At 40.0% G+C, this 23,256-nt stretch overlaps 1 protein-coding gene across 1 annotated transcript in view; it reads right to left on the minus strand.

Moving 5' to 3' along the window:
* MARCHF1 (membrane associated ring-CH-type finger 1) overlaps nt 1-23,256 on the minus strand; it is a 338,485-nt gene that overhangs the window by 79,860 nt on the left and 235,369 nt on the right. The window contains exon 3 of the mRNA XM_036853192.1: nt 14,548-14,627. Coding sequence (XP_036709087.1) covers nt 14,548-14,627 — 80 coding nt within the window. The remainder of the gene's footprint in view (nt 1-14,547; nt 14,628-23,256) is intronic.

Below are 23,256 nucleotides of genomic sequence, written 5' to 3' on the forward strand. Positions count from 1 at the left end.
GGACCAGATGGCTTCACAGGCGAATTCTATCAAACATTTAGAGAAGAGCTAACACCTACTTTTCTCAAACTCTTTCAAAATATAGCAGAGGGAGGAACACTCCCAAACTCATTCTACGAGGCCACCATCAACCTGATACCAAAACCAGACAAAGATGTTCAAAGAAAGAAAACTACTGAGCAATACCACTGATGAACATAGAGGCAAAAATCCTCAACAAAATACTAGCAAACAGAATCCAACAGCACATTAAAAGGATCATACACCATGATCAAGTGGGGTTTATCCCAGGAATGCAGGATTCTTCAATATATGCAAATCAATCAATGTGATACACCATATTAACAAATTGAAGGATAAAAACCATATGATCATCTTAATAGATGCAGAAAAAGCTTTTGACAAAATTCAACACCCATTTACAATAAACACCCACCAGAAAGTAGTCATAGAGGGAACTTGCCTCAACATAATAAAGGCCAGATATGACAAACCCACAGCCAACATCGTTCTCAATGGTGAAAAACTGAAACCATTTCCTCTAAGATCAGGAACAAGACAAGGTTACCCACTGTCATCACTATTATTTAACATAGTTTTGGAATTTTTAGCCATAGCAATCAGAGAAGAAAAAGAAACAAAAGGAATCCAAATCGGAAAAGAAGAAGTAAAGCTGTCACTGTCTGCAGATGACATGATACTAGACATAGAGAATCCTAAAGATGATACCAGAAAACTACTAGAGCTAATCAATGAATTTGGTAAAGTAGCAGGATACAAAATTAATACACAGAAATCTCTTGCATTCCTATACACTAATGATGAAAAATCTGAAAGAGAAATTAAGGAAACACTCCCATTTACCATTGCAAGCAAAGGAATAAAATACCTAGGAATAAACCTACCTAAGGAGACAAAAGACCTATATGAAGAAAACTATAAGACACTGATGAAAGAAATTAAAATGATACAAACTGATGGAGAGATATAACATGTTCTTGGATTCGAAGTATCAACATTGTGAAAATGACTCTACTTCCCAAAGCAATCTACAGATTCAATGCATTTTTCACAAAACTAGAACAAAAAACTTCACAATTTGGATGGAAACACAAAAGACCCCGAATAGCCAAAGCAATCTTGAGAAAGAAAAATGGAGCTGGAGGAATCAGCCTCCCTGACTTCAGACTATACTACAAAGCTACAGTAATGAAGACAGTATGGTACCGGCACAACAACAGAAATATAGATCAATGGAAAAGGATAGAAAGACCAGAGTAAACCCACATACATATGGTCACCTTATTTTTGATAAAGGAGGCAAGAATATACAATGGAGAAAAGACAGCCTCTTCAATAAGTGGTGCTGGGAAAACTGGACAGCTACATTTAAAAGAATGAAATTAGAACCCTTCCTAACACCATACAAAAAACTAAACTTCAAATGGATTAAAGACCTAAATATAAGGTCAGACACTATAAAACTCTTAGAGGAAAACATAGGCAGAACACTCTATGACATAAATCACAGCAAGATCTTTTTTGACCCACCTCCCTGAGATATGGAAATAAAAACAAACATAAACACATGGGACCTAATGAAACTTAAAAGTTTTGCATAGCAAAGGAAAACATAAACAAGACAAATGGACAACCCTCAGAGGAGGAGAAAATATTTGCAAATGAAGAAACTGACAAAGGATTTATCTCTAAAATTTACAAGCAGCCCATGCAGCTCGATATCAAAAAAACAAACAACCCAATCCAAATATGGGCAGAACACCTAAATAGACATTTCTCCGAAGAAGATATAGAGATTGCCAAAAAACACATGAAATAATGCTCAACATCACTAATCATTAGAGAAATGCAAATCAAAACTACAATGAGGTATCACCTCACACCAGTCAGAATGGCCATTATCAAAAAATCTACAAACAATAAATGCTGGAGAGGGTGTGGAGAAAAGGGAATGCTCTTGCACTGTTGGTGGGAATGTAAATTGATACAGCCACTATGGAGAACAGTATGGAGGTTCCTTAAAAAACTAAAAATAGAACTACCATATGACCCAGCAATCCCACTACTGGGCACATACCCTGAGAAAACCATAATTCAAAAAGAGTCATGTACCACAATGTTCATTGCAGCTCTATTCACAATAGCCAGGACATGGAAGCAACCTAAGTGTCCATCAACAGATGAATGGATAAAGAAGATGTGGCACATATATACAATGGAATATTACTAGCCATAAAAATAAACGAAATTGGGTTATTTGTAGTGAGGTGGATGGACCTAGAGACTGTCATACAGAGTGAAGTAAGTCAGAAAGATAAAAACAAACACCGTATGCTAACACGTATATACGGAATCTAAAAAAAAAAAAAGTGGTTCTAATGCACCTAAGGGCAGGACAGGAATAAAGACACAGACGTAGAGAATGACTTGAGGACACGGGGAGGGGAGGGTAAGCTGGGATGAAGTGAGAGAATAGCATTGACATATATACACTAGCAAATGTAAAATAGATAGCTAGTGGGAAGCAGCCGCATAGCACAGGGAGATCAGCTTGGTGCTTTGTGACCACCTAGAGAGGTGGGATAGGGAGGGTGGGAGGGAGGTACAAGAGGGAGGGGATATGGGGATATATGTATACGCGTAGCTGATTCACTTTGTTATAAAGCATAAACTAACACACCATTGTAAAGCAATTATACTCCAATAAAGATGTTTAAAAAAAAAAAAAGGAGAGAGGGTGTTTTTCTTTCCTGTTTTTTTTTTTTTTTGCATATTGCCAAACAGATATAAGTTCATTAGAGAAGGGATATAGTTCAAAATAACTGTAATCCTGAACACATATTGCTCTTAAATTAGAAGTAGATAAACTTGATCTAATCGCTATTCCTTCTCACTCAGTATTTTGCACTTTGCTATGATTGGGCATTTCACAATCGTGTAAATTACCAAAGAAAAGATAAATGTAGCACAGTATAAACAGCTTTATAATATGTACATATTTCCTTTTACTTCTGAAGGAGCTTTGTACTTCTATGTACCTTTGCCTTAAGTTTTCTGAGGTTGGAAAATTCCTGCTTGATTCAAATCTACTTTAACACATTTTTATAAGCAGAAAAAATTGTTTTTTTTCCTTTCTAAATGTACTACTTGTTAAATCATTTGCCTACAGAATACATGTTCTTTCCAAAAATCAGAGGTACTTGATTAGCCAAATTAGAAGGTAATGAATCAACCCGCTTGGTTTTGGTCATGTAAGATAATTTAACAGTCAAGACAATCAGTATTATTGATGACACTGTCATTTCATTCCTGGAAAGATTATCTCCCAATTCAGAACAATTAGAAAAAAGCCTGCATGTCTTTAAAAGATAGAAAAAAAAAGATATAAATTGCCATTTCTGCTAGCCTTTCAAGTTTTTTTCTTATATGTTTCGTGTGTGTGTGTGTGTGTGTGTGTGTGTGTATCTCAGTGACTTCATTTATTGTTTTTGTTCATTCAAAATACAAATTACTGAGCTAAATGTTGAAATTCTATGTGAAATCACACCAAACATTTATAACATTAAAATGTGGTGTCATCAATGTTTATCTTTTTGAGAACCTTTACTCTGTGAAATAAAGTAGCATCATGTATATCTGAATTTTTGCCAAGGACTGCAATGAATTCAGTTATTCACTTGGAGGAAAGAAATTAGTTTAAAACATTGTATTAGACTAGCAACACACCTATTTGCAACACACATCAATTTTTCACATTTTTGATCACATAAATGAAGAGAGGGCCACTTCACCTTTTGCAGCCTGCCTGCTCCAAGTAGAGAGAAAGCAAGAATTGAAAGTGAGACCTTGTGACTCTGTGTCGAGTCACCCCGAGTAACTCATCTCTGGAGGGTCACCAGCAATGTTCATGCCTGTATTTCCTACCAACTCAGCCATTATTAAAATGAACAGGAGAAAGGTTGTTATTAATTCCTACAAGACTCAGCAAAACAAAAGCAAAGGCATAAGTACGACAATAAATTTGTGAACTTCCTTAAGAGTCTGTTACCTCTTGGAAATGAATGCTTCTCTTTAGGTCACTTCGGATAAACTTTCTCACCTGAATGTTGAAGACGGTGAACAGCTTATCTTTTACTCATGGAATGGACATTGAAAAAGAATGTCAGTTTCATTTTTGCACAGAAAAACTAATAGAAGTAATAGAATATGTAACAAAAGTAAAAAAAATCCTACTACTGAGTGAATATAAATCTAGGACTAACAAATAGAAAATAGAAGGACACAGGCTATTAACTATTACAAAGAATGCTTTCACAATTAGAGGCTCTGGAAGGAAAGAGGCTCCCAGGAAAAGATATGTCCAAGGAAGAGATAATGTAACCAAGCAGGAGCCTGTGTGGGCTTCTGGGGATGGACCCCTCCACCATATCCTCTGCTGTAGCTCCTCTCTGAAGTACTTGGATAACAGTATCTGATGCATATTTCCTGAGTTGTTTTACAGATGCTAAAACCACCACCAAATGGAAGAAATTAATTACTTGATAACCATGAGCACGTAGCCCCCAGACCTACTGGCACCTAAAGATTGATAATGTTAACCCCTGTGACACCACCCTGTTACCTCACCGCCAACCAATCAGAGAACTGTGCCCCAGCTGATCACACACCCTGTGAGCCACTCTCTCGCCTTGACTTTAAAAATGCTTTGCTGAAACCCACTGAGGAGTTCGGGTTTTGAGCACTAGCTGCCCCGGACTCCTTGCTTGGCGTCTGCAATAAACGCTGCACTTTCCTTCATCACAACCCGGCGTCAGTAGATTGGCTTTACTGCGTACGGGAGAGCGGACCCAAGTTTGGTTCGCTAACAATAGATAATAAGAGTGCTGATATTCAAGGATCCTCAAAGAGCAAACTGGAAAGCGACCTGGACGGTCCATGAACCTAGGAACCCAGTCTTCGCAATGACCGTCATAATTGCCTAAAAGGGGAAGGTAAAGAGAAGTATGTGTTTTCCTCTAAATACATATGGAGAGAAAGACTACTCAGTGAAATGTTATTTTGCTTTAAAAATCTTAATTTGTAAAGCATATTTGTCTTAGTTTTTACATTTCAAAATGTAAATTCAAAATGTAAATGTGAAGTGTGTCCCTGGGGACACATAGGGATAAATACATGAAACTGTGCTACGTGTGAAAGCTGGCTATTTCATGATGTCACTCCTTTAGGTCCCTGTTCAACTGCCCTCCTTTGGTCATATCTGCAGTTAAACGATGAGCTGCAGAGGGAAACTGCACTTCCTGCAGCTGTGGCCCCATAAACTCAGTTATGAGTCTCAGCAGCACTTTCAATGTGCTTTTCTCTCTTGTTATTCTTAGCACTGCCAGACTTAGAAAAAATATACAGGATGCCCAGTAAAATTTGAATTTCAGATAAACAACAAATACTTTTTACTGTATGAGTGTGCCCCAGTGACAAACTATTTGTAGTTTATCTGAAATTCAAATTTCCCTGGATGTTTGACCCTGCAAAACTCCCTCATTCTACAAGGCCATATAAAGAAAATGTTATGATCTGTAGATCTGCATTTGTTCACATCTACCGTTTCCTTGTTCTCTTCTATTGGAAAGAAAGACATACCTATTTTCCTCACCACAGTGATCCTTCTATTTTTGGGCTCTGGGCCCCATCCTTTTCTACCTTCCCTGTGGGACCTCAACAAATAAGCAATCCCCCCCCAGGTTCCTGCATCTTCAACTTCTTTGAGGCCAAGGGTTCTCTAAATAAAAAGCACAAACAGGCCCCCAAATTCCTCTCTCCCTCCACCTGGTCTATTCTCTCTTTCCTTCACACACTCTGCTCCTTTTCCTTTCCCAGGGTCACTAAACATTGCTGTTCCATGGGGTTCTCCGTGCCCTCATCCTCTCAGTTTTCGGTTTTCTACGGGAGATCTTGCCAATCACCACCTATCAGCTCAAGACTTCCTAGTCTTCATCTAAAGTTGCAATGCTACTTCTGACCTCTAGACCTATATATGTCTCTTTGATATCTCTCTTTGGATGTTTGTTTTGTGCCTCAAACTATCATGTCTAAAACTGAACTCCTCTCCTTTTCTGCTTCTCACTGTGTTCTCTCCACAGTAAATGGTACTAGAATCTACCCAGTTTTCTAAATCAGAAACTTGAGGTCAGATCTATAGGTACTTAATCATCAAGTCCTGTTTGATTTACTTTCAAAATACTTTTAAAAATCCATCTACTTCTTTTTATTCTCATGGCCACCATCACCTCTTTCCTGAGACACCGCGCTGGCTTTCTAACCGGGTTCATTCAGCTTCCGTCTTGCCCTTCCTATCTGTTTTCCAAAAGTAGCTTGAGTGTTCTTCCAAAACACAAAAGTGACAGTGTTGTTCTTTTACTTAAAAGTCAACGGAAACTTCCCCTTGTCATTGGAACACTGTCCAAACTCCTAACTGTGGTTGATAAAGACCCCGTGGTTGGCCCCCACCCCCTGCTCCTGCTCCCTGAGGGGCTACAGGGAAATCCTTTTCTCCCCAATCTCACTCATCTCTGTGTGCTCACTTGTACCATATCCTTTTCCTAAAACAGGTTATCTCTTCTCTTTGCTTCTCCTTTGGATTGTTCCTTTATTAGCTCCACAGGGAAACCTGCTTTGTTCTACTAGATCAGTATGTTCCTTTAGCTTTGTTTATTCATGGATTTTTTTTTTTTTTTTTTTTACATTTGCCTGTTTGATTATTTGTCTTACCACCTGGAATATAAGTTCATTAGGGATGAGACCATTACTGCATTTTCCACTGTATTTCCAGCTTCTAGGACCTAGCTCTGATACAGAGTAAATTCCCAAGAAAGAGTTGCTCGATGTGTGAATGAATAAGTGGGCACACAGATATGATGACAGGGATAAGAAAAAGGTCCATTTTAAGCACAATTTTCTTAGGAGCTCAGGCCTATGATTCAAAAATAATCTAAATCAATTTTCTAAACCCCAGTGCTTTGTCAAAAAGCATGATTCTGTTGCTTTTGAAAGGCGGTCTTCTGCTACGAACACTTGGAGTTTTAGAAATTTTCTGCCTCTACTTTCCCATACCCAGATCAAAATTATTGCAGCGATTAAACAAGTCAACATATAGACTATTTTTATCATTTTCTCATCCAATTTGCCTCAAAATTTTTTCTTAATGAAGGTGAAGGCTAGAGAAAAATAACATAAAGTATATCTTCAAGTTCACCATCCAACCCAAGATAGACCTAAAACATTACCAGGAATTATTATTTACTTTTGGGCTCTTCCTGTTTTAATGAAACCATTGAAAGAATTCAATATTCCCTCTGTCACCCAATTCCCATTATAGTACCCATGTTCTTTGCAAGTCTCCTCTCTTAGGTTTCACTGATTACAAAGCCATTCCAAAAGTTCTGTGTGAGCCATCGCTAAATTCCCAAGTTATTCTGAGTACTGCATAGGGCACAGAATAGGTGTGAGACATGAGTCCTACCTTCAAGGAGCTTGTTGTGTAGAGAAAAGGGAACCAACACACTTGAAACCACTAAAAAAAATGACTGAATACCAAACACGTGATATTGAGAATAAAGGTTATGGAATTTTAAGAAGGAAAATGTCACCATGGACCAGAATACTTTGGAAAAGCTTCATGGAAGAGGATAAAAATGAGAAAGCATATCTAAATATGGGTGTTTGGAGAGGAAGAGAAAGACATTTAGGAAGGAAAGAATTGCATTTGATGGTGGTTGAACACTACTGTTTTTTTTTTTAATTGAAGTATAGTTGATTTACAATGTTGTGTTAATTTCTGCTGTACAGCAAAGTAATTCAGTTATACATATATATATATATATTCTTTTCCATTATGGTTTATCCCAGAGCATTGAATATAGTTCACTGTGCTGTACAGTAGGACCTTGTACTGTATTTTTTTTTTGTTTTTTCCTGCTCATAATTCTTTTCCCACTTCTTCTGGTACTAGTGCTGTTCTTTTTGGTGTTGATGTGTTCTTTCCCCAATTCGTAAGGTTCTGAAGGGGTTGCCCATAGCCACATTTTAAATCCAACCTTCCCACCCAAGGACTGGGTCCAAGCATTATGACCCATGCCCTGGTGACAGTGATTACCCCTTGGATGTGACCTAAGGCAGGTGAATTCTATTCCTTCTCTGGGATTCCATGTAACTGCTTGAAGAGAACATTTCCCTTTTCCCTAAGCCACTGCTGGTAAAATGTAAGCCTGCCACTGTCTCTGTCCACAATGTTTCTTCCCTCTGCTGTACAGAGGAAGCTTGTCTGCAGTCAGAGAAAATAAGAACCACACAGAGGAGAGAGAGTGAGGGAACCACATTGCTTGACTCTCTGGAGGCCCCGAGGGCATCTGTGTACCCGGATTTTCTATTTCTGTGGCTAAGACATCAAGCTCATTTGAACTGGTTTCAGCCAATCTTAACCTGGGAGACGAGTCCTGACCAAAACAGGGGGTAAACGGTGGATGTGGAGAGAGAACAGACGTGTAGAGTAGAGTCACAAGGGGATGGTGGTAACGGGAAAGAAGACCCAGATCAAAGCAGTATCTGGAGGAAGTGACAGAACTTGGTTGGGACCGGATATACCCAATGAGAAGAAAACATTGTCAAAACTGGAAATTCAGGGGATCTGTGAACTCACTGACAGAAATGGGGATAGATGGGATGAGGAAGTGTGTTTGAAGGGAAACAATAGTCAAACCATGACAGCTGAGTTCCTGGTAAAGTTGGGACTTTGTCAGCCTACGGTTTTAGCTTGATGACCTGTCCCACGCTGGTATGACAGCATGAAATACAGGAAAGTGATCTGATTTGGTGCTTTTTGTGTCAGCACTCGGCAGAGGATGACAGAAAACTCTAATTATGCTTCCCAAACTCAGCCTTTCCCACAGAAGGCCCAGGGAGAACTTGTAGCATCGAACAGTGGTTCTCAAAACGTGGTCCCTGGATCAGCCGCATCTGTATCACTTGGGAATGTTTTAGAAACGCAAAGTCATGGGTCCAACCCCAGAGGAAGGGCATCAGAATCTCCGGGGGTGGGGACAGTAGTCTGCCTTTTACAGGCCCCATAGCTGATACTGATATCTACTAGCTGCCCGTGAAGACTATTCTTTACATGGGACTCCACTGCAGGAGAGGTAATCCACCACTTACTGCTATGATTTCACATAGGAAGAATGACTCCCTTCAAAAAATGTATTTTCCCTAAATCTATTCAATCAAAAACTGCATGTTGAGTATGTGCTATCCACCAGGCACTGTTCCAGGCACTTTGGACACTCCAGGGAGCAAATCTGATACCGTTAATCACAAAAATACATAGATGTTGGCGATTGAAAATTATGCTATGGTAACTGAATCACAATGCTGTACACCTGAAACTAGCACAACATTGTAAATCAACTATATTCCAATAAAATAAAATAAAATAATGATGCTCTGGAAGTGGAGGGGACCTGAGTGTCGGTTAGGGAATCACAAAAGCTTCCCTAAAGAAATGACATTTAAATCAAGAAAGAATGACCAGGAGTTAGCCTGGTGAAGGGCAGAGCAGGTACTGTGAAGGCATCCCAGGCCTTGAAAGGGACAGGCCTGGCTCTTTCAGAGACCTGAAGACAGACCGGCATGAGTAGGTCATTGTTAATGAGGCTGTTGAAGCTGGGCAGGCAGGTCAGATAGATCATGCAGGACCTTGTAAATCCTATTAAAGATTTTGAACTTGCCACTGACTGCAACTAAGAGGCTACTGACAAGTTTCATGCATGAGCTAACATGATTTTTTTTAAATGTAAATTTTCTACAAAAAAAGGCAAAGTCTTTCCTACTCCACAAGTGTGGGTGTGATAGCATGATGATTTAAATTCCCTCTAAGTTATAGGAAGGTAATAGGGAAACTTTCTCTGCGTGAGGCTTTGATGAGGGTCAAGAGTGGGTAGCGGGTCCCTGTGGGACTAAATGCCAGGAAGGAAAAAGGAAGAAGGGCTCGGGAGCTTCTTCTGCTTTGTGGTTGTAGCTGAGACTCTTCCTGCCCTTCCGTGTCAAGTGACAGGAGTGCAAGTTCATCTTCCTCCTGTACGCAGGGGACCCTGGTGCTCGGGCTGGGTCCATATAGAGGCTTTTTTCCTACATACGATCTCATATAGAGACCTCATTCACTTTCCAGGCATCTCAGTCACCTCCCTGAGAATGATACCCAAATCTATATGTCCCCGTGACCTTGAGATTTTCATTTTTAATATCTTGATGCGATTGCCCTGTGCTCATACACCACGTTAATGACCACTGCAAACGTGCAGCTGTTTAGTGTTGGTCTGTGTATAGTTCACTACTGCTTGAAAAATCACACAGACCCAGCCTTGACTGCCCTCCTGCATTTCAGTGACGTGACTCACGTTATCTGCTCAACAGCCGACCCTGGGACATCACCGTCACCACAAATAGCCTGCCTGCAATTAAACTCATCATGTCTTTCCCAAACCATCTGGCCTCTGACCTCTTCTGCCTCTGTCAGTAACATCGGCTTTTACTACCTCCCAACTTCCAAGGTCTGGAGTCTTTCTTGACTTCTTTGTCTTCTGCCCTCACCGATTGCAAGCACGAAGATTGTTCCTGATGACCTGGCGGGGGGTGGGGGGCGGGAATCCTGCTCACCTGGGGGATCCTGCCCACCTGGGGGGATGCAAATGCCTGCATGCCATTTGTTCCTCCCTTTCATTCCCCTTTACCATCCTCATCCTACTCACCCCGAAGTAGGCTGCTTCCACCACATCACCACTCCTCCTCAATCTAGGTCCCTTTCCAGTACATCATTGGCGTCACTGTGACTACTCTTACGTGTTGTTCTTCATCAAGCCTATTTGATTTAGCAAAGGCTGTTCTACATTATTTTTTACAGTGGAATCTTCTTTTTTTTCCTTAAAGGAATGTTATGTAGAACCCCAACCCTCTGGTTAAAGATGGGCTAGCGGGAGCACAATTGCCTTGATCTGTCCTCAGCAGCCTCTTTGGCACCCAGAGGCTCAGCAAGGCAGTTTGAAAACAGGGATGCACGGAACAGAGCTAAGCTCCTTGGAAGGATATGCATGTTTTCTTCACAATGTCTTTTTAAAAAATATTCTAGTTATCCATCTATGCAAACCTTCTAACCTAGTCACACAGTTCACAAAGAGTTCCCGGGTGCACAGCGGCATTCCCTAGTCCCTGCCTGGGCCCTGCCTGAAGGGCCTGGATGCAGGCCGTGCATCTCTGCCAGGCTAACTTCTCCTTTTCTCAGTCCCAATCCCACCTCTCAAGGGGTTCCTGGATTATGTCAGCTCTCAGCAATTTTTCTTTCTTCAAATTCCTATAGTATTCCTCTTCTTAAACTTACCCTGTGCTATCTTGAAAATTCATCGTTTCGAGTATACATTTGATTTCTTCCACTAGAAAATAGGCCACTTAAGGGAAGAATCAAGTCTTTCTGTCACTTTATCCTCCGCTCCCAGTATAATATACGGCTCATAGGATTTGCTTAGCGGGTGTATTTTGACGATAACCCACAGTAAGAAATGATAACTATAGGTCCATCGATCTCACTTTCATTAATAGAAGTCTATGTTAAATATTCTGTCTTTGAAAATGTTCCTCCAGAGCAGTGCTTTTAACTTCAGAGAGCCAGCCTTATGACTTTAATTACAAGCATTACTTTTTTCTCCAATTACCGTTAAGCCTACAACTAGCTTCTCTGATTCTCTTTCATTAAATTATGTTGGAAGTAGATTTGGGGAATGACCACAGATGTTTGTGATTGGGGAGTTCTTCATCTAGACTAGAAATAGTGTTTTAGTCCATCCCCAGACATTTTAGCAAACTCACACTTAAATCATAGTCAAAAGATTACAAGAAACTTACTCGTATTAGTGTCTAAGTCAAATGGTGTCACTTCTGTTTTAAACCACTTAGTGTGTTTTACAGGGCCCTCTCCACTTCTCTAGCCTCAGCTCCACCACCTGCCCCCCACTCCCCGCCGCGTCCCCCCCCACCTAGCCCCCCCCCCCCGCCACCGGCAGCAGCATCCGGCTCTCAGTTCCCTGGAACCCTACTGGCACGCTGCCTGGACGGCCTTCCCTGCTCTTTCCTTGATCAATTCCTGTCATGCTTGAGTCTCAGTCAGCTTGTCACTTCCTTAAGAGAGTCCTTCTCTGATCTCCCGGCATAGGTAAACCTTCCTCATTATACGCTCCTACATTCCTTATCACAATTGTAACTAACTGTGAAATAGCTTTCGTGTCTGTTATTCCCATCAGATTGTAAGCTCTAGATGTCAGAGACCCTACAAATCTTAGGCACTGTAATATTTTCAGTGCCTGATGCATTACAAATGCCTGAGTGAATAAATGAACGAACATTTTATGAATGACTATTTCATAAAACTTTCAGAGAAACAAACCATTATAATATTATTTACATCCAGAGCCTAATTCTCCTTCTCATCCTGCCCTGAATGAACATACATAGGAAGTGTTCTCTGGGTCACGTGATTCGCACAAAACACACATACATGTTTTATAAAATAACTTCAACTTTCATAAAAATAAGCCCCCAAAACCAAGCAACGAAAACATCACTTGCTCCCAAACAGAATCCAAGCAACTTAAATGACTGGGTATAATAGGAAAATCCAAAATATTTGTTTTGTTTTTAACATTGTCTTATTTGTGCATACTAGCCTGGAGAGTCACATCATTCTTTTAAATTTTAGGTTATTTTGAAAATTGTATCCAGTCGGGTAAAAAGTGCAAACAAGCAGTCTCAGAGCTATGAATTGTCTACACATTGAAACCTTGTAGTACACAATTATCACCAAAGTTAATGTGGTCTCCTTCCCCGAAGGCCCCAGCAACCCCGCAGATATGTCCCTGACTTGTTTCTGTGCCCTTTCAGTCTCGAATTATGCTGCTGAGTCAGATAACCGGAGAACAAATTAGCACCAACTGCAGAGGAAATTTTTCTGATACAAAAATCTGACCTTAAACCCCCCAAGCCCTGAATATCCTCTGTCAGAGTGCTAACAGTTCACCAGATCTGCAGTGAAGAGTCTGAAGTTTCACGCTCTCACTCATGTTTCCTCCACAATTCTTGTCTTACCGAGAGTAGGGACAGGACGCAATTGGTTTGTCAGTCTTTTGACCAGGACAAGTCATTATTCAGTTAAAAGAAGGGGGAGGGGAAAATCTAACTATTCTGGAACAGCTTTCAAACCCACGGATACTTGTGCATTGTTCTTCCCATCGCTTTGCTCGTTTTATCACCCTATATCCAATTGGACAAATAACAGCATGAATCAAGGTTATGTTTTGAGGGTAGGTGACGCACACACACACACGTAACTCACAGCAGGAGGAGATATATTTGGCTGTAATCAAGTCTTTCTCTGGAGTGACTGACCTGCATGCTTTTAAATGATCAGACCCCTCATGGTAGGTGGCAGGAGGCTTCTGAAGGAATCCTGCGGGCTCCACAGTCTTGCCACCTTCTTTGACTGCCAGCATTTCAGTGCTGGAATCTGTCTCTGAAAACAGTCTCTTGATTGTTTCATTTTGCCCAAGCCTGTGCAAGAGCTGAGGATCCCTGCGGCGGTACCTGCCTCTGCTTTCCTCATGCTTCCTTGAGGGTCTCTTGATGTCAGAGGACCGTCTTGGCAGGGAAACACTGCATCCTTGGTATGTTGTGCCTTTTCCTCTGTGGAGATTTAAAGAGTAGCTCTCACACTCGGTCAGCTCCGGGCGCTTTTTACCTTCGGATCCCAAATGTACTGGATGGATTTCATTAGGAGCGGAAGACACATCCAAGTTTCCACTTGGTTTCTTATTTCTCCTTCTCCGAGACAGGCGGAACTTCACCTGGGCTCTTCTTTTTGCCTGAATCCAGTGACTCTCATCGGTGGAAGATGAATCTGAAGAATCTGTGTCAGTCTCACTCCATCGGTGGCTGGGGATTTGGAGGTGAAAATCCTTTCTTCTCCCTTTCACTTGTTCTTCTGTGTGCTTGTACCTCAGAGCAGCCCTTCTCCTCCTCCTAGGCCTCTGTTTTACTGATTTCTTACCAGACTCCTTCCTAGCAGGGCTCAGCACCACGACCGGGGTGCTTTGCTCAAGTGAGGCTTCTGACATGTCATGTAAGATGGCAGATCTAGACAAAGCAGCAGGTGAAGGATGGAGAATGGGGATGGGGAGGAAAGCCATGGAAATGGGAATGGAGAGGAAAGCCACGGGAAAACAGAGAGAGAGTGAGCGATGAAAATGATAGCACGGACCCAAAGTTGGTAAATAAAGATCAAATGAGGGCAATGCACTTAAGGGAGAAAAATTAGGCTGGTCTAAATTACCCACGGACAATGTAAGGCAGAGGCAAGAGTCACAGTCTCAGCAAACACAGCAAGAGTACAAAGCACTGGTCTCAAAAAACACCAAACGGGATCATTTGCTAGGCACTTACCTGCAGATGTCCTGAGTGGACGGACAGACAGACAACCTTGACTGGCTCCTGGGGGCTGTCCCAGTGGTCGGGCTGCTCGCCTGGAGAAACAAGTTAGATAATTTGGCATCTTGGTTAAGGTAATACATGGTCGATATCTTGCTTTTTTTCCACATATTTAAAAAATTACAACAAATGCGGCTGCCGGTCATGTTGCTCGTAAGGCAGCTCACAGGATATAGGAAGTCGGAGGGCCGTTTTGCAAAAGTAAAACTGATTTGAGGAACTTGGAACAGCTGAGATGCTGTACCACTTTGCTGTTTCTTCATTTGTGAGAGAGGAAGATGATTCCAGAAGTTTCTATTCTATTTACTGTAAACTTTTGAGGGGGAATGGCTCAATTTGCCTTGGGAACAAATAGGCAACCCCTGAATAGCCTATGATAGAAAGGACACAATGTCTATTATGTGACAAGGGTGATAATAATCCGGGAAGCTTAAATAATCAAATAGCCCTTAGATTGCTAGATACTGCCTGGGGTTAACCTTGTCACTTTAAGGCCCCATGAGATGATATATTTAAAAACACTTCATAATATTTAAAAGCCTGCAGTGATTATTATTATTTCATCATTGACACTAATAAAATCTATCCATTGCAACATTATTGAACCTTCATATCTTTTAACCTAAGATAAGAGAGCCTGAAATTATGCAGATTGTTGGCACAAATTTGAGTCCATTTCATGAAACTCCTACCTTTGAAACACAACATTTTCTTCACTATTTTGACTTATTCAACTGTTGTATTTAGTACAGACAATAATGACAAATCAAAAGCTAGACCGTATTGAGAATTTACTGTGGTTAAGGCACGGTGCTGTGATTTATCTACTGTCCCTTTAATCCTTACAATAATCTCACAAAAGAGAGATAGTAATAACTAACAGTTTTGAGGGAATATTATGTGCCAAGCACTGTCCTAAGTAATTTTCATATGTTCATTCATTAATACTCACAAGAAACACATGTGGCACATACTAGAATTACTTCCATGTTACAGATGAGGAACCTGAGAAATCGGTGCTGCTCCTTGCTAGTAGGTGGTAGAGCAGGGCTTCGGGTTAGAAATCCTGCCCCTCCATCTGTTCTCATTCCCACCTAGAAAGGCACCCCTCTCCTTTACACAGAGGTAACTGAGGGAGTCCCAGGTCCAGATTTAGGCCATTCTGACTGCACAGATGAAATTGCCACCAAGAAAATAATAGTAAAGGTAGAAAGATTAACCCCAAATTTCAAAGTAGTTCTAAAAATCTCCATATTAAAGTTATATACATAGAAATCAACTACAAGAAAAAACTGCAAAAAAATTTTAAAAAACACATAAACATGTGGAGGCTACACAATATGCTACTAAACAACCAAGGTGTCACTGAAGGAATCAAAGAGGAAATAAAAAATACCTGGAGACCAATGAATATGGAAACACAATCATCCAAAATCTCTGGGACTCAGCAAAAGCAGTTCTAAGAGGAAAGTTTATAGCAATACAAGCCTACCTCGGGAAACAAGAAAAATCTCAAGTAAATAACTTATCCTTACACCTAAAGGAACTAGATAGAGAACAAACAAAAGCCAAAGTTAGTAGAAGGAAAGATATAATAAAGATCAGAGCAGAAATAAACAAACTAGAGACTAAAAAAAAAAAAAAAATAGAAAAGATCAATGAAACTAACAGCTGGTTCTTTGGAAAGATAAGCATAATTGATAAACCTTTAGCCAGACTCATCAAGAAAAAAAGAGAGAGGGCCCAAATCAATAAAATCAGAAATGGAAAAGGTAAATTACAACCAACCCCACAAAAATACAGAAGATCATAAGAGACTACTATGAACAACTATATGCCATTAAAATGGACAACCTAGAAGAAATGGGCAAATTCTTAGAAATGTACAATCTCCCAAGACTGAACCAGGAAGAAGTAGAAAATATGAACAGACTGATTACCAGTAATGAAATTGAATCCGTAGTTTAAAAACGCCCAACAAACAAAAGTCGAGGACCAGATGGCTTCACAAGTGAATTCTGCCAAACATTTAGAAAAGAGTTAATACCTATCCTTCTCAAACTATTCCAAAGAAATTGCAGGGGAGGGAACACTTCCAAACTCATTCCATGAGGTCAGCCTCACCCCGATACATAAACCAGACAAAGATATTACACAAAAAAGAAAATTCAGGCCAATATCACTGATGAGCATAGATGCAAAAATTCTCATCAACAATACTAGCAAACTGAATCCAACAGTACATTAAAAGAACCATACACCATGATCAAGTGGGATTTGTCCCACGGATGCAAGGATTTTTCAATATCTGCAAATCAATCAATGTAATACACCACATTAACAAATTGAAGAATAAAAACCATATGATTATATCAATAGATGCAGAAAAGCTTTTGACAAAATTCAACATCCATTTATGACAAAAACTCTCCAGAAAATGGGTATAAATGGGAATATACCTCGACATAATGAAGGCCATATATGACAAACCCATAGCTAACATCACACTCAATGGTGAAAAGCTGAAAGCATTTCCTCTAAGATCAGGAACAAGACAAGGATGTCCACTCTTGTTATGTTTATTTAACATAGTTTTGGAAGTCCTAGCTTCTGCAATCAGAGAAAAAAGTAATAAAAGGAATCCAAATTGAAAAGAAAGAAGTAATACTGTCACTGTTTGCAGATGACATGATACCATACATAGAAAATCCTAAAGACAACACCAGGAAACTAATAGAGCTAACCAATGAATTCAGTACAGTTTCAGGATACAAAATTAATATACAGAAATCGGTTGCATTTCTATATTAATAATGAACTATCAGAAGGAGAAATTAAGGAAACAATCCCATTTACCATCAACTTGAAAAGAATAAAAACTGGAATAAAACTACCTAGGAATAAAGCTACCTAAGGATGTAAAAGACCTGTACTTGGAAAACTATAAGACACTGATGAAAGAAATTAGGACGACACAAACAGATGAAAGATATACCACGTTCATGTATTGGAAGAATTAATATTGTTAAGATGACCATATTACCCAAGGCAATCTACAGATTCAGTGCAATCCCTATCAAAATACCAAGGGTATTTTTCACAGAACAGGAACAAATAACTTTAAAATGTGTGTGGAACCACAAAAGACCCCCTATAGAAAATAATATCTTCAGAAACAAGAACAGAGCTGGAGGAATTAGGTTTCCTGACTTCAGACTATACTACAAAGCTACAGTAATCAAAATAGTATGGTACTGGTACAAAAACAGAAACAGATCAATGGAATAGAATAGAGAGTCCAGAAATAAACCCATGCACTAATGATCAATTAACCTATGACAAAAGAGTCAAGAATATACAGTGGAGAAAAGACAGTCTCTTCAATAAGTGGTGCTGGGAAAACTGGACAGCTACATATAAAGAATGAAATTAGAACATTTCCTCACACCATATACAAAAAAAAAAAAAACTAAACTCAAAAAACCCTCAAAATGGATTAAAGGCCCAAACGTAAGACATAAACCATAAAACTCCTAGAGGAAAACATAGAACACTCTTTGACATAAATTGTAATAGTATGTTTTTTTATGTGTCTCCTAAAGCAAAGGAAATAAAAGCAAAAATAAACAAATGGGACCTAATTAAACTTAGAAGCTTTTGCAGAGCAAAGGAAACCATAAGCAAACAAAAAGACAACCTACTGAATGGGAGAAAATATTTGCCAATGATATGACAGATAAGGGGTTGATATGAAACATATATAAACAGCTCATATAACTCAACATCAAAAAACAAACAACCTGATTATAAAAATGGACAGAGGACCTGAATAGACATTTTTCTAAAGAGGACATTCAGATGGTCAACAGACACATGAAAAGATGCTCAACATCACTAATCATCAGGGAAATGCAAATCAAAACCACAATGGTATATCACCTCACACATAGCAAGATTACTATAATCAAAAAGAAAACAAAAGGCAAGTTTTGGAGAGGATGTGGAAAAAAGGGAACAATCCTACACATTGCAGCCACTGTGGAAAACTGTATGGAGGTTTCTCAAAACACTAAAAATAGAATTACCACACATGAGCCAGCAATTCCACTCTTGGGCATACATCTGAAAAAAACAAAAACACTAATTCGAAGAGATACATGCACCCCAGTGTTCACAGTGGCATTACTTACAATTGCCAAGATATGGAAGCAACCTAAGTGTCCATCAACAGATGAATGGATAAAGAAGATAATATTCAATGGAATATTACTCAGTCATAAAAGAAAAAAATTTGCCATTTGCAAAAACATGGGTGGACTTGGAGGGTATTATGCTAAGTGAAATAAGTCAGACAGAGAAAGATAAATACTGTATGATATCACTTCTATGCAGAATCTGAAAAATAAAACAAACTGGTGAATATAACAAAAAAGAAACAGACTCAGATATAAAACAAACCAGTGGTTACCAGTGGGGAGAGGGAACAGGCGAGGGACAAGATAGGGGCAGGGGATTAATAGGTACAAACTACTATGTATAAAGTAAGTAAGCTACAAGGATATATTCCACAATGCAGGGAGTACAGCCAATATTTTATAATAATTATAAATGGAGTGTAACTTTTAAAAATTGTGAATCACTATGTTGTACACCTGTAACTTACATAATATTGTACATCAAATATACTTCAATTTACAAAAAGCTAAAAAAAAAAAAGAAAAAGGTAAATGCAGATGTTTGTGGGATCCAGAGGAAAAGAAACTAATTCTAACTCAAAAGGTTAGGGAAACTTCAAGAGGAGGTATGGAAGGCTGAATAATACACCCCTTCACCCCAGCCAAGATGTCAACTTCTTCATCCCTGGAATTTGTGAATCTGTAGCCTTACATGACAAAAGGGACTTGGCAGAGGTGATTAAGTTAAAGACCTTGAGATGGGGAGATGGTCCTGCATTATCCAGGTGGGCCAGGTGTAATCAGGAGAATGCTTCTAAGAGGGAGGCAATAGAGTTAGGGTCAGAGAGAGAAGACGTAAGGATGGGAGCAGAGGTTGGAGAGACGGGAGATGCTACACTTCTGCCTTTGAAGATAGAGGGAGGGGGCTCTGAGTGAAGGAATGCAGGCAGCCTCTAGAAGCTGGAAAAGGCTAGAAAATGAGCTCTCCCTAGAGGGTCCAGAAAAAATGCAGTCTGGCTTATATCTGGATTGTAGCCCAGTGAGACCCATGTTTGACTTCTGACCTCTAGAACTATGATACGTTTGTGTTGTTTTAAGACAAGTTTGTGGTAATTTGTTACAGCGGTCACAGGAAACTAATATAGGAGGTAACATTTTAGCTAAGCTTAAAAGGAAAGAAGGAGTTATTAAAGAAGAGATTAAAAATATTCTAGGCAGAGGAAGCAGTGTCCTGACAGGGAAGGATGGCATCCTCAATGTGTTCTAACAAACTGATCGACATCTGTGCACTTCTTTTTAAAAAATTTATTTTACTGAAGTATAGCTGACTTAAAATGTTGTGTTAATTTCTGCTGTACAGCAAAGTGATTCAGATATACATGTATATTCTTTTTTATGTTCTTTTCCAGTATGATTTATTGCGGGGTATGGAACATAGTTCCCTGTGCTATGTGGTAGGACCTTGTTGCTTATCCATCCTATATATAATAGTTTGCATCTGCTAATCCCAAACTCTGAATCCTTCCCTCCTTCACCCCCCTCTCCCTTGACAACCACAAGTCTGTTCTCTATGTCTGAGTCTGTTTCTGTTTCATAGATAAGTTCATTTGTGTCATATTTGAGATTCTATATATATGTGATATTATATGGTATTTGTCTTTCTTTTTCTGACTTCACTTAGTATGATAATCTCTAGGTCCACCCATGTTGCTGCAAATGGCACTATTTCATTCTTTTTTATGGCTGAGCAGTATTCCACTGTATATATGTACCACATCTTCTTGATCCAATCATCTGTCGATGGACATTTAGGCTGTTTCCATGTCTTGGCTACTGTGAATAGCCCTGCTATGAACACAGGGGTGCATGTATCTTTTTGAATTAGCACTTTGCCTGGATATATGCCCAGGAGAGGGATTGCTGGATCATATAGTAACTCTATTTTTAGATTTTGAGGAACTTCCATACTGTTTTCCCTAGTGGCTGCACCAATTTACATTCTTACCAACAGCAAGGGAGGGTTCCCTTTTCTCCACACCCTCTCCAGCATTTGTTATTTGTAACATCTGCACCCTTCTGACTTCTAACTTTCTGAGTCTTTTCTGTCAACCCATGAACGTGGTGTATTTTTAAAGTCTTGAACATCATCTTTGGACACCAGTCTGTGTTTTATTATCTCCTTCAATATTTGTATTAAAACTCACTTATTTCAAGGCTTCTAATTTAGATCAACTTCATATCTACCCATCAAAAGCATAGCCAGTTTTTGTAAAAATAGAAGCATTTCTGTACTCGACTCAGTGAGCAGTAAGTTTTGCCAGATTGTGTACTGTTTATTCCACGTACACCCATTGAGGTTCATAGGAAGCTGTGCATACAGCAGGCACTGAATATAGGCCACGTGTGTGAAGTTTGCTTCTCATTCTGTTTTTAAAAAAGCAATGCACCAAATGCAAAACAGATAGCTAGTGGGAAGCAGCCGCATAGCCCAGGGAGATCATCTCGGTGCTTTGTGACCACCTAGAGGGGTGGGATGGGGAGGGTGGGAGGGAGATGCAAGAGGGAGGAGATATGGGGATATATGTATATGTATAGCTGATTCACTTTATGATACAGCAGAAACTAACACACCATTGTAAAGCAATTATACTCCAATAAAGATGTTAAAAAAAAAAAGCAATGAAGCCCCAAAATGACCTTCAGTCACTGATGATGTGACTATGAATGTGAACCACAATATGATGAGCATCATAATGGGTATCCATGGCTACTTAATGGTGTGTTAAAACCAATTCCATGGGGCTTCCCTGATGGCGCAATGGTTGAGGGTCTGCCTGCCAATGCAGGGGACACGGGTTCGAGCCCTGGTCTGGGAAGATCCCACATGCCGCGGAGCAACTAGGCCCGTGAGCCACAATTGCTGAGCCTGCGCGTCTGGAGCCTGTGCTCCGCAACAAGAGAGACCACGATAGTGAGAGGCCCGCGCACCGTGATGAAGCCCCCGCTTGCTGCAACTAGAGAAAGCCCTCGCACAGAAACGAAGACCCAGCATAGCCAAAAATAAAATAAATAAATAAATAAAAATTAAAAAAAAAATAAGAATCACATATAGTACTGAGTATTTATATTAAAAAAAAAAACAAAAACAATTCCATGAAGTTGCACAGGCAAAGGTGCTGCAATAGACATCATCATGATAAAACAAATTTTATAACCTCACAGGTCTGGGCAAATGCATATTCTGCAATGGGAAGGTGATTTATCAATTAATAATAACACAGAACATTAAAAAACATGCAGCTTTCCTTTGGAGAGAGTTTTGGTCCACCATGATACTGAATCAAATAACATTTATATCTGTAACCCTGAAGGATTTTGAAGGGGACTGAAATTGTTCCTTGTGGCCCCTCAAGAGTCTTCAAATAGCTCACATCCGGTTTTAGTCTATACGTATTGAGCGGGCAGTTGGGCTACTGCTGGAGCAGTTGCTGTCAGTGCCTCCCTGGATCTTCGTCCTACCCTGAGTTCACTTGCCTGTGGACTGGTCCCCACTTGATTTCTCTGCCTGGGTCTCTCCTGGTACCACGTGCACTTGCTGGGCAGCACACAGGCACAGCCTGGGAGTGTGGGATAAGTTAAAGCCCTAGGGACAGTTCTTGGATTGGAGTCAGTGGATAAATGCCCTGGCTTATTCCATCTTCCCAGGGGCAATTCTGAGGTGGCTACCAGAGTTTCTCAAAAGGTCCTGAGCTGGATCAAGGCCCATTTGTTCACAGCTCAGGACATGGAAGCAACCTAAGAGTCCATTGACAGATGAATGGATAAAGAAGATGTGGCACATATATACAATGGAATATTACTCAGCCATAAAAAGAAACAAAATGGAGTTATTTGTAGTGAGGTGGATGGAGTTAGAGTCTGTCATACAGAGTGAAGTAAGTCAGAAAGAGAAAAACAAATGCAGTATGCTAACACATATGTATGGAATCTAAGGGGAAAAAAAAAAGGTCATGAAGAACCTAGTGGTAAGATGGGAATAAAGACACAGCCCTACTAGAGAATGGACTTGAGGATATGGGGAGGGGTAGGGGTGAGATGTGACAGGGTGAGAGAGTGTCATGGACATATATACACTACCAAATGTAAAATAGATAGCTAGTGGGAAGCAGTCACATAGCACAGGGAGATCAGCTCGGTGCTTTGTGGCCAGCTAGAGGGGTGGGATAGGGAGGGAGGGAGGGAGGGAGATGCAAGAGGGAAGAGATATGGGAACATATGTATATGTATAACTGATTCACTTTGTTATAAAGCAGAAACTAACACACCATTGTAAAGCAATTATACTCCAATAAAGATGTTAAAAAAACAAAACAAAACAAAAAAAACACACTCTTTATTGGCATTTCCCCTTTCTCTTACTTTTTTCATGCCTTGTGTGCGTCCCAGAAAAACTACCTGCACCTGACAGAGACAGCATCTAAATTGAATG

The sequence above is a fragment of the Balaenoptera musculus genome, chromosome 5, assembly GCF_009873245.2.
Source record: "Balaenoptera musculus isolate JJ_BM4_2016_0621 chromosome 5, mBalMus1.pri.v3, whole genome shotgun sequence".
Lineage (NCBI taxonomy): Eukaryota > Metazoa > Chordata > Mammalia > Artiodactyla > Balaenopteridae > Balaenoptera > Balaenoptera musculus.